This window comes from Fringilla coelebs, assembly GCF_963513975.1.
Source record: "Fringilla coelebs genome assembly, chromosome: 2".
Classification (NCBI taxonomy): Eukaryota; Metazoa; Chordata; class Aves; order Passeriformes; family Fringillidae; genus Fringilla; species Fringilla coelebs.
This window is the reverse complement of record NC_140029.1, coordinates 71,441,702-71,456,597: the sequence shown is the minus strand read 5'-3', so window position 1 is coordinate 71,456,597 and position 14,896 is coordinate 71,441,702. Positions and strand designations below refer to the sequence as shown.

At 39.0% G+C, this 14,896-nt stretch overlaps 1 protein-coding gene across 1 annotated transcript in view; it reads right to left on the bottom strand.

Moving 5' to 3' along the window:
* The window catches only part of ATP8A2 (ATPase phospholipid transporting 8A2), a gene marked incomplete at its 3' end in the record, with an annotated part of 285,167 nt that overhangs the window by 67,626 nt on the left and 202,645 nt on the right, over positions 1-14,896 (bottom strand). Inside the window, exons 28-33 of the mRNA XM_084201014.1 lie at positions 13,624-13,698; positions 10,857-10,979; positions 9,755-9,833; positions 6,107-6,168; positions 5,739-5,795; positions 2,738-2,845 (exon numbers count right to left, since the gene is read on the bottom strand). Of these exons, the coding sequence (XP_084057140.1) occupies positions 2,738-2,845; positions 5,739-5,795; positions 6,107-6,168; positions 9,755-9,833; positions 10,857-10,979; positions 13,624-13,698 (504 nt within the window). The remainder of the gene's footprint in view (positions 1-2,737; positions 2,846-5,738; positions 5,796-6,106; positions 6,169-9,754; positions 9,834-10,856; positions 10,980-13,623; positions 13,699-14,896) is intronic.

Sequence of the window (14,896 nt, the reverse complement as noted above, 5' to 3'; positions counted from 1 at the left end):
AGAGAAATTGTGTGTCCGAAAAGGTTCCCCCAAAGCAGAAAGAGTTTTTTCCCAAAGTATCAGATGTATACTATTGGAAGATTTCTATTAAAGACTATTGAGATTTTAATCATGGCTTTGTCTTAATATGTCACATGTATTCCATTATTAATATTGTCGTGGAAACAGAAGAAATTTGTTCACTCTGATGAGAGAGAATAAGTAAGTCGCTTTCCTTTGCCCCCGAGGAGGAAGAATGGTATTATATCCCTGTGAAAATGCTCAAGATATTATGGACAAGAGAAAGAAATACTTAGTGCAAACAGTTTAACAAACCCCAGCAGAAACAAAGCATCACATATTTGAAGTCTGCTAGGCTTCACGCCGACATTTGGTGAAACAACACAATAAAATGTTTTGCACCTCCTGTGCCTTCTACTGATGGCACAAAGTCCTGGCTGGCACAAATGCTAATGACTATTCCAGCTAAAATCAGCTTCCTTCAAATGCTATTAGATTTGCATAGTATGAGGATCTAAAATATCCTGGAGTTCAGTGTATTTGAAGATAAACACACTAGGAAGACCCGAAACAAGAACAACACTTTTAAGACACCTTTTTATTTATAAATGAACAAAAGAATACAGCAAGAGTAAAGAAATTGTTAAAGTCTAGGCAGCAAGGCAACTCATTTTACTGACTAGAGCCTAACACAGTCCCAGCTCATTTCACCATGAGCTGGTTTCATGACAGCAACCGATTACTCAAGAGACTCTGTGGGAGTTAATGCGAGTGGTAAACAAGCTCCCTTCACCTTGGGAGCTTTCCTTGATTTTACAAAAGGATAAAAGTGAAAAAAAATAAAAGAAAAAACCGCACACTTTTCAACAGCTGCTCTTCCTCTCAAAAATACAAGAAAACTGGTAGAATGATATTGATCCCCTCTAGCACATACTGAAAGCCATAAAACAGCTTATTTCTGACTGCTTGAATTCAAAAATCATCTCTCTAGAATGATCACGTATCCTTAACATTTTAGATTGAAAATTACTGATCCAGGTACACAGCTCCACAAGTATTGGACAGGATACTCTACCAGCCAAGGTAAATGTGTTCTCCATTAAAAAAAAAAAAAAAAGGAGAACAGATTATTTTCATCTTGGCAAGATATTAGTACCACTTCTCAAGTCGTAATGTCAGAAAATCATAGCATAAAACCAAAGGTTACATACAAACACTTTCTAAAAACATAGTCAAGAAAAACCAAAGCCTTATTAATATGAAGGTTTTGTTCCAAGACCTGTGGTTTTATATGCTGCAGCAAATGTTGATGACCAGCACAACATGAATTTTGCTTAAGTTGCAATAAAAAATAAGAGTCACTTTTGGGAAAAAAAAGGCAACAGCAAGCTAAAGCCCATAGTTTGGCCCCTTGTGTGTGAAGCAACATTTCACCATATTGTCTACATTTTAGAAGGCTGACATGTTAATGGCAGCATTAAAGTCTGCTGTGGAGGACAAGCTGTTCTCGACTCTGCTGACATTGAAGTCAAAATCCCGCCCAATATACGAAAATATGAGTTAGAGCTACTGATGCTGTGTGTGCTGTGAAACATGCCAAGATCACCATGCAATACTCCCAGAGGACTGAGGCTTTGTCTGTCAATCACTCACCTGCTCATCCCAGCCTGTCAGCTGTCAGTCTCCGCTGTAAAAATCTGTCCATGAAAATGTATCATAGCCTCCATTATCCTCAGTGTTTTATTATTTGAGTATAATAATAAAATATGTATTAAGCCAGAACAGCAACAAAATCATGCCTGACTGCTCTTGTTGAATACAAACATGGGAGTAATCTCAAAAATCTAATTGGCTTGCCAACACTTGACTTTTCTATGATGATTTTCTAGTACATAAGGGTAGCAATCTAAAGAATATAATTTCTCGAAATTAGATCGATAGCTTTTCTTCTTTCTGTATCACATCTTTGCATTCAAGTCTAAACTTATAACCCAATACATTTTTCAGGTAAATCTGAAAGCAGCTCCACCTCTACAAAATAACTTTTTACCATACAATTACAAAATCCATAATTGTTAAGACTGTTAATTGCTATTCCCCTATTTTAAATATGCACGAGTCTCTTGAGTGATTCTGACAGGCCTGCTATTCGATCTTCTCTCAAATTGAATTAATGACACTGAAGGGAAAAAATTACCACCTGGAGCTCAGCTGACATGGAAGGAACAAATCCAGAATTCCTCCAATACCAAAATCAGCAACGTATCAGCTCTCCTTCTGCTTCTGACCATCTCATTCTATTCTCAAGGAAATTCTGTTTATTTAGAATGAATGAAGGTAAAAAGCAACAATACGAAACGAAACATATGGAAAAGAACAAACCCATGACAAAATGAGATCCCAAACCAAACATGACATTTTGTCAAACACACAAAATCTTGCCAGGACCAGACACTAACAAAAGAGCCAGTCCCACTGCCATCACAGCGAATTGGGAATAGTCATGCAGTACCCCCAGTGCATGTAATCATGGATGATGTCAGTTTTGAGGGACAAGGAGAGCTCTTCTCATGAGGAGACGAAGCCAAACAAATACAGGGATTACGAAAAGGTTAAAACAAAGCCCAAGCACTCTGGCTAGAGCAGCCTGTGAGCGCTGAGGAAGCGGGAGGCGGCAGCGCGGGGACAGCAGGGCGCCGTGCTGGCCGCTGTCCCCGAGCCAGGCGCTGGTACTGACCTGCCCCAGCATGTCGGGCGCGATGGGGAACGTGGGCCAGATGGCCGAGTACACCCCGAAGAACACCAGCCAGAGCAGCATGCTTCCCCAGACGGCCAGGTGGCTGAACTGCCAAGGAACAGGGAGAGAAGCAGGGTCAACACACGGCACTTCCTCCATCCACCCAGCCCAGAAGTGTTCCCCTCTTCAGGTCTCTGTCGGTGTCACTCAGGCCTGTCTACTGCTCTTGGCTTTGGGCCAGTAGCACAGGTTGTTCAAACAGCACAAACCACTTCTCTTTAATCTTTGCCTCACAGCAGGGCAGGCAGATACTCTTCTCAGCCAATGTCTTATTTGGATCTCCAAAAACTCATCAGATTTTCCTTGGAACCATAATTTCTCTCATCTAGTTCCTGTATCCTGTCACGCACATTCCAGATTCAACATGTAAATCAAGGCAGGAATTTCCAAAGGCGCAGGTTAAAGTTCACATGGACAAATCCCCTATGGCAGTGCACACATACAGGCCATACACATCACTTACCTTCTCTGGAGGAAGGTTCAGTGTTGTGTAGTACACTACCACAATCAACATCTACTGATCAACTTTGCCTTTTTTTTGTTTTAAAGTTTTTCTAACTGATTTACAGACATGCAAGATGCAATTTCTATCTTTACTGGTTCTTTAGTCTGTAGACTCACTAAGAGAAAATAAAGAACTATTAAATGACCAAGAGCACATCCAGCACAAACTTTTTCTCAGTGGCATTAAAGTCATTTTTCCTACACACCCAAACTGCTTTTCTGCTCAGATGATTTAAGTTGTTTTACTTTTACACCACAGTGGATGGAACCAGTAATTTCAGTTGTAACAAGCAACTGAGCTCATTACTGGCTCCAACTTTTCTGGATGCCAACAACTCCTGTGGCTGATGACTTTGGCTCCAATTCAGAGAAGTACCTGCATAAATCTTAATTACTAATTACATATGAGTTCAGGAACATGGGAATGAATTCACATACTGGGTGCTGGTGGACACAGCGTGTTTGTTCAGCTCTCAGCTTTATACTTCCTACTGGATGACTGTGTCTGTTGACTTTTTGAACAGTATGTCTGAGAACCAAAGAAGTGTCTGAGTATTGTGCTCTGCTTGCTGTGAGATAAATACAAACTTCTGGAAGAAGCGGATTGCTCCTAATCTGCAACTGCTGGACATCCTCAGAAAAGACAGCTTTCTCCAGCAGAGGCGGTGAAAACAAACAAGCAAGGAGCCTGCAGCACCAGTGCAGACTGGCAGATAGCTGGGACCAACTAGAGACTACCTTACAGAAGAAGCATTCATACAAAATGTCAGAGGCAATGGAAAGAACACTCTTCTGGGCACTCTCAGAAAGCTGGAATTTTGTGCAACCCTGAAAGTTGCTGGACTAATAATAAGCAAGACATGGGATAGGCCCCTTCCTGGAGAGACACAGTGGGCAGGAAGATTTTTTTTTCAAACTTTGTTATTTATTCTGTTTCACCCAGGAGATCTGACCTCAGTAAATAAACAACTCCTTATTTAAAACAAACAAACTAGAAACAAATTAACTAAAATAGCCACACCCCAAACCCCCACATAACAAACAAAAACCTTCAAAATACATGCTCGATTCAGTGTTAATGGGACTCCAATATCTAAACATTATGGTGTCTTTTAAAAAAGAAGTTTAGAAAGGAGGGGCTCATGGTTATCCCCAAGTGATTGAAAAGACACCCACTACCTACCCAGGGAAGAGGAGAGAAGAGAAACCATCAAACAGCTGACAACAAAACAGGATCTAAACAAGCTCACATGCATTCAATGCTGACTTGGTTATATGCTTTTCTGGTGCACAAGGGATTAATTTAAGGATTTTTGCATTTTAAAATGTTGATACACAACACAGAACTGATGCATAAGCAACAGTAAAAAACACTCAGATTTTATTTTCAGATGAGAGATGGGGCAGAAAATATTAACATCTCCCTAACAATTAAATAACCCATATAGATAGCATTTCATCTTTAAAATTCAGAACAGATGTCAGCTCATTGATCTTCCCAATTCCTCTGGGAGGAATGAAATAAAACATTTTACAACTAACAGAAGCAATGAGGTTAACAAGACCTAAGCCAAACCCTTGAAGAAACTGTTAGAATAAGAATATGTGTCCTCAAAACATTTTAGTCTTGAGGGCAGAGTTTCTTTGTATGACATGAAAACTGGATTCCCATGAAGTATCTTACTGGTGTGGAGAAAAATAGACTCCATCAAAATTTAAAAAATTCGTGTTTCAGAGGGGCTAGGGGAAAGGAAGAGAGAAAGGTGTTGTAGGTTCATCAACACAGGAGCCCTCCCCTCCCTGTCCCTCACAGTCTTTGGAGCTCACTGCCCTGCTGGATTCTGTCACTTACCAGAAACAGAGCACTTGCCCATTTCAAGCTAATAACTCAACGTAAGGAACCAACATGACTATTCAACTAACATCCTTATTACATTAAGTTTCAAAAAGAAAAACCAAAGAAACAAAACAACTCAACCAATGTGGAGTCACCACTAGTTCTTTTTACCCGGTTCAAAGATGTTTTCAAAGCCCAGTTGTTTATCTGTGGGCAGACACTTTTCATTCCCTATTGCATTAATTTTGAAGGATCTACAGAGCACAAAGGATAATTTTCTTGATGCATTGTCTTAAGCAATTACAGTAGTATGTTGATTTCATGCAAAGTTTTCCACATTTTTAAGTAGAGATGTTGACAATACACTTTTAGTGTACTCTTCCCACTTCTGTCAGGCTGCCCTTTTTCATCACAGATATTGTGTGATCTACGAGTTCATTCCTCTCACATTCTGTACTTAGGGAGCTTAGCAGTCTATCCTTACATGAAAGACCCAATTAAAACTCTGAAGTCCCAAAAGATTTTTTAGTACTTCTTATCTGTATCAATACTCATTAGGGAGAGAGGTGTGCTAATAAAAGATACTGGAAAGATACTTACTCTAGTCCATGCAGTTGTTTCCAAGCCAGCTTTCAGACAAACAGTGACTACAACATACTGCAAGGAAAAAGAAGAAAGAAGACAGCTTCATTACTAACACTCTCAAACCCCTATCTCCCCTTTACACCTAAAAAGCTACTACCAGGAACTTGGCAGGGGTATGCAGGAAGGACAGAGCAGAAACTAGTGTTACTGCATGTCTGGGAAAAAAAATTAAAAAGAAGAGGGAAAATCATTCACACAGCATCAGGTTGATTTTTTTTTTTAACTCACATATTATCTTCAGGTTTACACCATTTTCTTGTGGTGAAAAAAACACTGGAAAGAAATTTTACCATTCAAAAAATTGCTAGGATACCCAAACTTACAGTGTAAACTATGTTTCCAACAAATAAATAGTCAACTCCCTGTCCATTTGTGAATACTGCATCTGAAAGAAGAACACAAAGAAGATCACCTTTGTTATCGGTTTATCAACAGAATGGACAAAAGAACAAGGAGATTTTCAGGAGAAAATAACTGGTCCCAACCTTTCCTTTTTGGACATCGAAAAGCACTCCCAGAAACCATGAGCAAATGGTAATGCAGAAGTTGTGCTGAGCTGGGCCTCAGACTCTGTGCTTGGATAGAGCACACATCCATAGCTCCAGCTGCCAGAAGCTGGCCTAGCAAAGGGCAGTGTTCACCAGACCCTAACATGTAATTTGCCTGTAAGAGCTTGGGTATGTCACTGCCACTTTTCCTGTTGCTATCTGTCCTGTACCAACAATACTTATTATTTGCATGCCTGTGATGAAAAGCAGTAAAACACCAGCTGACTTGTGGTGAAAGAGAGCTGAGCTAGGAGCAGGGACAGCTTAATTTGTAAAGGACACATATAAACATGCACAATATCTCACTGGAGGTTAGTTCCATAAGTGAGCAGTATTCAGTCTCTGGCCACCCGTTCTCTATCAGCTGTGCACAAGGGTGAGTACATACATGTTAATCTATCATTTGGAAGTGCCAAGCTTGGCAATACTTCAAATGTCATTTAGTCTCTCAGCCCTTGCTGAATCAAACTGGAACACCATGAAAACACATTCAACCACCACATGAATGCCAATTGAACTTGTACTCACAGGAGTTTTCAAGCATTACTCAAGCATGATAAGTATTGCTATTTTCACATGTTTTAAGACAACTGCTAGGGAAATACATGAACAGCAGGGACAAAAAGGCTTAAGATAAAACCTTGGATTCATTCCTAAACACATACTGCCTAGCACAGTGAGCAGTTCTACCATGATGATGCCTTAAGTTTTAGCTTTCATATAATCCAGATTCTGTACTGCATTAGTATATAACTCTGAGCTTCATATAAAGTGTTAGCAAGTTCTCCTCACAGTTTAGTTAGACAAAACAATCCTTTTCCAGCCCAAGAACCAAGGACACTGTAGCAGCTTCAGGCCCAAAAAGCATAAATGGCAGCAAATTGAGGAGAGCAATCTGGGAGGATGGGACTTTGTAACCTTGTAATTGGACAATTACCCCAATGTGAAAATGGACCAAAACTTATAAAAATGTGAAAACATGTGCCCAGTTGTCCATCTTGGGTGTAGTCTCGGCCAGGCTCTTGTAGTGCCCAAGGTGCATCCTTTGAAGTCCTTTTAATAAATCCCTACTTTATTCCTTTACCACTGTCTAGCCTCTGTTCTAGGTAGTCTCTCAAGGCATCAGTAACAGTAACATTTTGTTAGATTTATTTGGAAAACTGGATCTGACGTTCTTTAACAAAGGTTCAGTAAATTTTTGAGCCTGTATAGAAGAGTTCCTGACACCCTGACCTCCATGATGAAGACCCTGCCTAGCTTACAGCTAAAACACCCCTATATATTTATCCAGTACAGTTAACCCAAGCTACTTGTTTTGTTTTCCTTCTACCGTGCTACACGTGGCTGACAGGCTCTGAATATTTCCCAGATGTTGCTAGTTCCCTGCTTTCTTTTCAATATTAACTACTAAGAATCAGCAGCAGAGTGACTAACACTGCAACTGGAGCTAAAGCCTGAGACAGCTAGGTTAGGAACTGGCATGGCTTCTAGCCACTGGCATCTTCCTCAGCCCAGCTCCTCCCCAAAGGCTTCAGGCATTTACATCATTCAGGGACACACCAAGATTTTACAGTCACCCTGCTCTTTCCCCTGGTGTCAATGAGCTAGGTGAAGAGCACTAGGGAACTTAGTCTCCCATGCCAAATGAACCCTGTTGGTGCCAAAAGGCTCAGTTTATTAAGAAAAAGCCATGCCTAAACACATCAGTTTTGCTAGAATAAGCTGACAAGACACAGCCATGCTCTAGTGTAACATCACAGTGAACATCTAAATAATTGAATACATTTCCCTGAAATTCTCAACTTCTTTAAAGTTATATATTTTAATGCAGTAAGTTAATGTCTTTATTTTTCAGTGTTTTCTATGACCTTTCACTCTGGGAGGCTACACAGTCCTGAAAGGAATGATATTTGTGCTAATGAGAACAGCAGGATGCTCAGTGAACATTCATTTCTGAAGCTATACAAGTGCCCATTCCTGGACTACATGTACTTCATTCACGTTCTAAGGAACTCCAGAAGTTAAGAACCATCCCAGTGTGAATGGCACATTTTTGTCTCTGGCACTGAAATCCTTCTTGCACTTGGAAATGCAAAGAAACTTGAAAATTCAATATTCATTCCTCTGGAAAAAAAACCCAACTTGAGCAACCTATTCAAAGGAATTCAGAAAGTTAGCTTCTGAGCTGGTATTTTAGTCTTATAATTCTAATAGTTGAAATGAAAAGCACATTATCTGTTTAGGAACAAGAAAAACCTCCATGGGAGACTATGTAATTTTAACTAAATACACTACTGATGTTAACCTAAAATTTCTGCAGTTGAATTTTAAAGAGCTATTCAAGATTAGCATTTGTCTTAAAAACAGTGTAACAGAACAACAAAACTGCTCAAATCAAAAAAAAACAGACAACCTTAAAAGCCCCTCTCCCACAAAATAGAACCTTCTTTTAGCCCATGTACAGATGAAAGGGAAGTCCCTTTTTTATATGGTCCATCAGCCATGGAAGTCCCCACTGAGGATATGATACTGACATTTTAATCAGCCAAGTAGAGTAGCATGAACCTAATCCCCACAAGTATCTTTACTATCATGCCTCTGACATAAGTATTCATCTTCCCTCCCTTTTTATTTCTTTCACCTCCTCCCCAGTTAATCCATTCTGGAGCCAAGAAGGTTTTCTTAAAATCAGTGTTTTCCAGGAAGGAGTTTCACTTGTGAAAAATTAATGATTTTAGATAAATATTCTATTCACCAGCCCTAAATTCCTCATTTGATCTAACACTATTTCTTACCACAATCAAAGAACAGATTTCCAGTGGTTTTTCCCAACCACGCAGCTATACCAGAAAGCTAGGTAGGAACCATGTGGGATTTACTGGTCCCTGAAATACCATGTAGTTGCATTACCCTGAAAAGCAAGACTTACAGTAACTCTAATTTGTACACCAAAGAGTCTCATTTCCCCAGTATCTCTGACTCTTGATCCGGTTTACTTCCATTCCAGCCAGTTCCTAATCAGTACTGTGTTGGGGAATGAGGGAGTTCCAGCAAGATATAAAGCAAATGGTTCTAAGGCAGCTGCTGTAAGAACATTATTCCATCAAATGCTGAGATCTCAACACACTACCATAAAAAAAAAAAAGCATTTCATAAAACATCACTCAGTATTTGGGTAAGACTTCTTAGCAAAGTAGTAGTTTCATTTTTCACCTATTAAAGTCACTATATGAACAATAATTATGTTAGATTAGAATAATTTCTGAAAGCCACTAGACAACCCGCCAAGCTCAGCAGCTAAAGACTATTGAACTGTCTGGCAGCATTATTTCTTGGGACTTGTCATGACCCCCCTTCTGCAAACACACTGGTTCTGTGAGACTGAACATCAGTTACTCACATAAGAAATAATGAAGCCCTTACCATGCTCCAGCACTTTCAGTGGAAACCAGAAAAGAATGATGGAATGGATGAGGGCATTGATGCAGTGACCCCAGAAAACCTGAGGGAAAACAAACCAAGCCATCAGTAAAGTCCAAAACTCTTGACCTCTCTCTAACTCCTAACAAACACTTCATTGTGTAGTTTAGAGTCAGAAAATGTTTGTCCTGAAGTGAAATACTCAAACTTCTGCAGGATCTATTTTCTCCTACAATTTCTGCTCTTTCACAAGAAAACACTGGTCCAGTTTGATCATTTTATTCTACCAACTTGAAGCATAATAGGCAAGCATGCTTCAGTTTAAGATTTTTATTGAAATAAGGCAGACTGATTGAGACAACTTTGTTTAATTACCTCAAAGAATAATTTAAAGAGTGATTCAGTATTATGAAATGTTCTATTTTCTTTTAATGGATAAATACTTTGTGCCCCACAGTTTTTAACTAGCAGATAATGTAATTTTGCACAAACTAAAGCTCTACGTACTCTACAATTTCCTCTCCAAACAAAGCAATCATACAGCTTCCTAGATTCAGAAGTACATTTAGATGTGCTTATTATGGAAAAGACAGAATATCAAATGCTGGCATTTTCCAGCATTTAAACAGCAAAATGAAGTAAAATGTGTTCTTCAAAACTCAGAAGTCCAAATAAGCCAATTCAAATTCTATTTTCCAAAAGAACTACTGGAACAGTGCTATGCTAACTACGAAAAAGCACCCTAGCAGAGAGTGCTGTGACAACACATATGTTAAATAAATCCAGGCAATGTCATCATGGCTTATCAGTAGCCATGAATTGAAAAACCATACCTGGATACAAATCTAACATTCAATCAAAGTTTATGGATATTTCAGGACCAGTTTCAGGTGAAGTCACAGGAGAAAATCCTTATTTGTAAACAAGGATGGTCTTTATTTAAATAAAAAATAATCCCTTGGAAAGAACTGGAAGGCTGAACAATCACTCTCAGTGCTTAGCATAAAGCAGAAGTAACATCAGGAAATAAGTTATTTTATAACATGAAAAATCTGGACTATCAGAATACTTATGTTTTTTCTTAGAATAACAGGGTTTTCCTTACCCTTGTGTTGAAACCATCTGCATTTTGAGTGATTTTGTATAGCTGTGGAAATCTAAGCATGCTATCTTGAGTACACGACCGTTCAAAAATTCCCAGAGTAAAGGGTGGCAGTGCTGTGAAGATCTGCAAGGAAAGGCAAATACTAATTGAAAGCAGCTCTTGAGAGCGCTTTACTTTTAAGTGTAACTCATATAGCGTTTCCTTATCTAGACAAAAGCAAAATTCCCACTGACTTCAGTGAAGACTTACTACTACCTAGCATGTTATTTGGCATCATTTTCAATGGTCCAAACAAGTCCAAACATTAATTTGTAACTCTCAAATACTGACTTGTGAACAATAGAAACATGAAAGAAAACTTGTATTATTAACCAATAAGTTAAACCCAAGAAGTTAAGCAAGAAGTTTCTGATGTACCTGCTAATCCAGCAAGGGTCAGACACATCAGACTGCAATGGAAAGACAACTTGTATTTTTACAAAACAGCCTTGTGGGAATAGGTTCCAATATAGCTGCAGATGTAGCCATAATTAGATATGCAATGTGCTTAACCAGCGCTAAGCTTACGGACAGAGTAAATGTGGAAATCACATTTTAAAAAAATATCTACTGAGCAACAAAGGCCATTCTGCTTTATGGTACTTTGGGGATTCCCCTGGCAGGCATAAACTGATAGGAACAAATTAACTGCAGTGTGTGCCTGTGCTAGGGGCAGACGCTTGGATGACCAAGCCTCGGAAGCCTTCCAAGACAGGCAGCAGGACACTCTGCCAGAAGCAGAGTAAATTAGCCTCCACTGACTTTAACATTGCTGCTCTTGAAGTGTTTCCAGGATCTGAGGCAGCTCATTTAAAGCCAGCTTGGGTATCCATGTTTCTTGCGGTCCACAGCGCAGGCACAGAGGGAAAGTTACACCGGGGTGCAAGTCTGAACACTAAACTTCATCCACTTCCTTTTACATCAACAGTTTATATCAGAAACATCACTTTAAATCCTACACATACATATATTTTTACCAGTTTGAGAAGTGTTCTTGAAGTTAAGAGGCAGGTTGGAGTTATGAGCTATTTCTAGGGTGTGTGCACATTTGGAGAAGGCGGGCTGTGATTCCCACCAGCAGCACACTGGCAGCAGGGCAGCAGACAAAGAACAATGGGGAGGAACAGAGACGAGTGAGAATCAATAATTACAACCCTCAGCCCAGTGGGAACTGTGCATCTTCACCCATGAAAGGATAAACCAGACGGCTAAAATGGCAGCAGGCTGAGGGTAGAGAACTGAAACTGAGAGCACTGCTCCAATATATTCCAAAGAAGACCATGTTCTCATACAGCTTTAATGTACTTTCCCTAGTTTCCTGTGTTTATTTGGGCATTTACATTCCCACTTGAAGTAAATCTTCTCTAGTGGTTTTGATCACCAGGGCAAACTTCCAGTGCGAACCAGTGCAAAACCAGGAATTACGAAGCCATTATGATTTCATACACTTCATATTTTAATGAGACTACTAATGAAAGAAAGGGTTAATCTGCAGAGAAGAGAATGACTTAGCTAAAAGCACTTCAAAATCTCAGCCCAACAAATTGTGGAAACCCCCAGGATCTTACAAGCACTTGATTCTCCCTGAGTCCACACAACCAGTTCTAATTTTAGAAAATACTGACCTCAAAAAACAAGGTTTAGTTTCTGATTACAGAAGATGAGTTTTATCTAGAAGCTTTAGGTAGGATAGATAGATTCATCAAATGAGGTTTAAAGATAATAGATGCAAATATCTAAACATGAATGACAGAGACTGCATAACAGTCAGGAAATTAGGGTGAAGGGAATCAAGGGAATGATAAATCCTTGAATAAGTATCTTCAACTAAGAGTATGAAATCTTATGCAATATGGGGGCTTGTGCCATCATTTTTTAAATTAATGTGACAGAAGTTAAATGGTTCCATTAATACTATTCAGTGATAATTTGCTGGCTTTTTCTGTATTAGCATATATTTGGAATGAGTTTTTTTAACGAAAAAATTTAAATTCCCTCCCTGTGAAGAGACTCTCTAACACTAACAGTGTCCTAGCAGCTTATAAATCCAGGCACTGGGCCACTCATAACATTGCAAAGGTAACACTGTCGAAAACACCAACACTGGTCTATGGTATGCTACAGAACTTGGTTCCAGAGATCCTTCAGACTTTCATCTATGTGACTGATTAAATAATATTACTGATTAAAGTGATAAATTCATATGATACAGTGTGGCACCCTGCAGGCCATGTTGAAAATCAGAAACCACTCCCAGACTGCTGATGACACAGTGATGCAGATTCTCTTTCTGCACCTAAGGGAGCACAAGTCAGCCCAAAGTAATTCCTCTCAGCATCTAACTCTACAGGGTCTGAAGGAAAAAAAATCATCCAAACTCAGAGATTTGGAGTATTTTGAGCATGATCTGTCACCAAAATATTCAGTACAAAACACTGAAAATGCTTTCAAAGAGGAAATTAAATTCTATCTAAAATCTGCAGAGTTTTATACAGGTTATATTAGGTTAAACATTTATTTTCAAGGTGTTCTCCCAAATTTTCATTTTGCAATAAAAGTGTGATTTTAAAATTTTATTTTTCCTACCTCAGAATGGATTCAAAGTGGCTTTTACAAATGAACTCACCTTTCCTGACATACATCTAGGACAGTTACCTGTGAAAAATGGGACACAACAAAATAACACAGTAGTCCCAAGCCCTATCAAGTCACAACATGCAGCACTTACCACGTTATACAGACCGATGCACCATCGCTCAAACAAGATCTGCCCGGAAAATCCATTAACGAAAGCAAACCAAAGCTGGAAAAGAGACAAGTTACAAAGAGCTTTAGATTACTCCTGCAGTCCATGCTTCCATTTACAGTAGAGGAGAAGGATGTGGAATACAGAGCACCATCTGTAGACAGATGCCTGTTATGCTCTAAAAATAATTATCAGCAGTGCCAGGCAGTTATAATTGCCAGTATTTTCAAGTCCTAGATTTTAAATACTGGCCAAGTACTCCTTGTTTAAAATAAAACACTCAGGCTATGGAGCAATTAGCTGTATTTACATCATTGCACTAAACAAATAGATGGCATCAAACTATTACAAAATCCTTATCGCTGGCAAATTAATATGCTTGCAGCCAGAAGCTAACCTCATTTCCATCATGTTTGGTAAGGACCAGAACTTTCAAGATAACTGTTTTGATGGATGTTCTGCTTAACTTGTGTTGATTTTTACAGTCCCAGAATTACCATAATATCTACTTGTCAGTTACATGACCGTGATTATATTGTAATTTTACTGTTTAAATGATGCCAACATTATTATTTATTAACCTATCTATTTAATAATTAAAATTGGAAGAGGTTGCAAAACAGGCTGCAGAGTCTGCATCCTTGAACAACCCTGGAAATGCAACTGGGTAAGCCCTGAGCAACCTAGTTTGCATTTAATGAACAGAAGATTGGACTAGATGGACTTCAAGTTGCTTTCCACCCGAGGGGATTCTGTAATGACACAATCCCAGCAAACAGCTTTAAGCTTCAGTGCTAAGGTAAACTCTTTTCAGCATTTCCATGGATGCAGCTTCTTTGAGCCTATTAATCTTGCTTAAGCACCTTTTTGAAGCACAAACTGCTGTACTGGGTTGGAACAAAGTTTCTTAGTGGACATTGAAAGAAGCTTAGGGTAACAACATAACAAAGAAAGGAAAGAATTATCATTTTCCAAGTAAATTGGAAACTGGAAGAACAATAGCAGTTTAAGGGCATCCTGAAACAGTTTGCATTTGAAATCATTACTCTTATTAGGTAACAAAGAATTTCTGGCAACAGTCCCTTTCAAAATCCACAGTACATCATATTACTTTGTTCAAAATTAATTCAATATTGTGTGTGAGAATACTCCCTCTAACCACCCTGTTTCAACATATTTTGTGTTGCATTTACTTCACAAGAGCACGTTGCACTGGATGCACTGCGTATTGCAGATCAGTCAAGTGCTAACCATG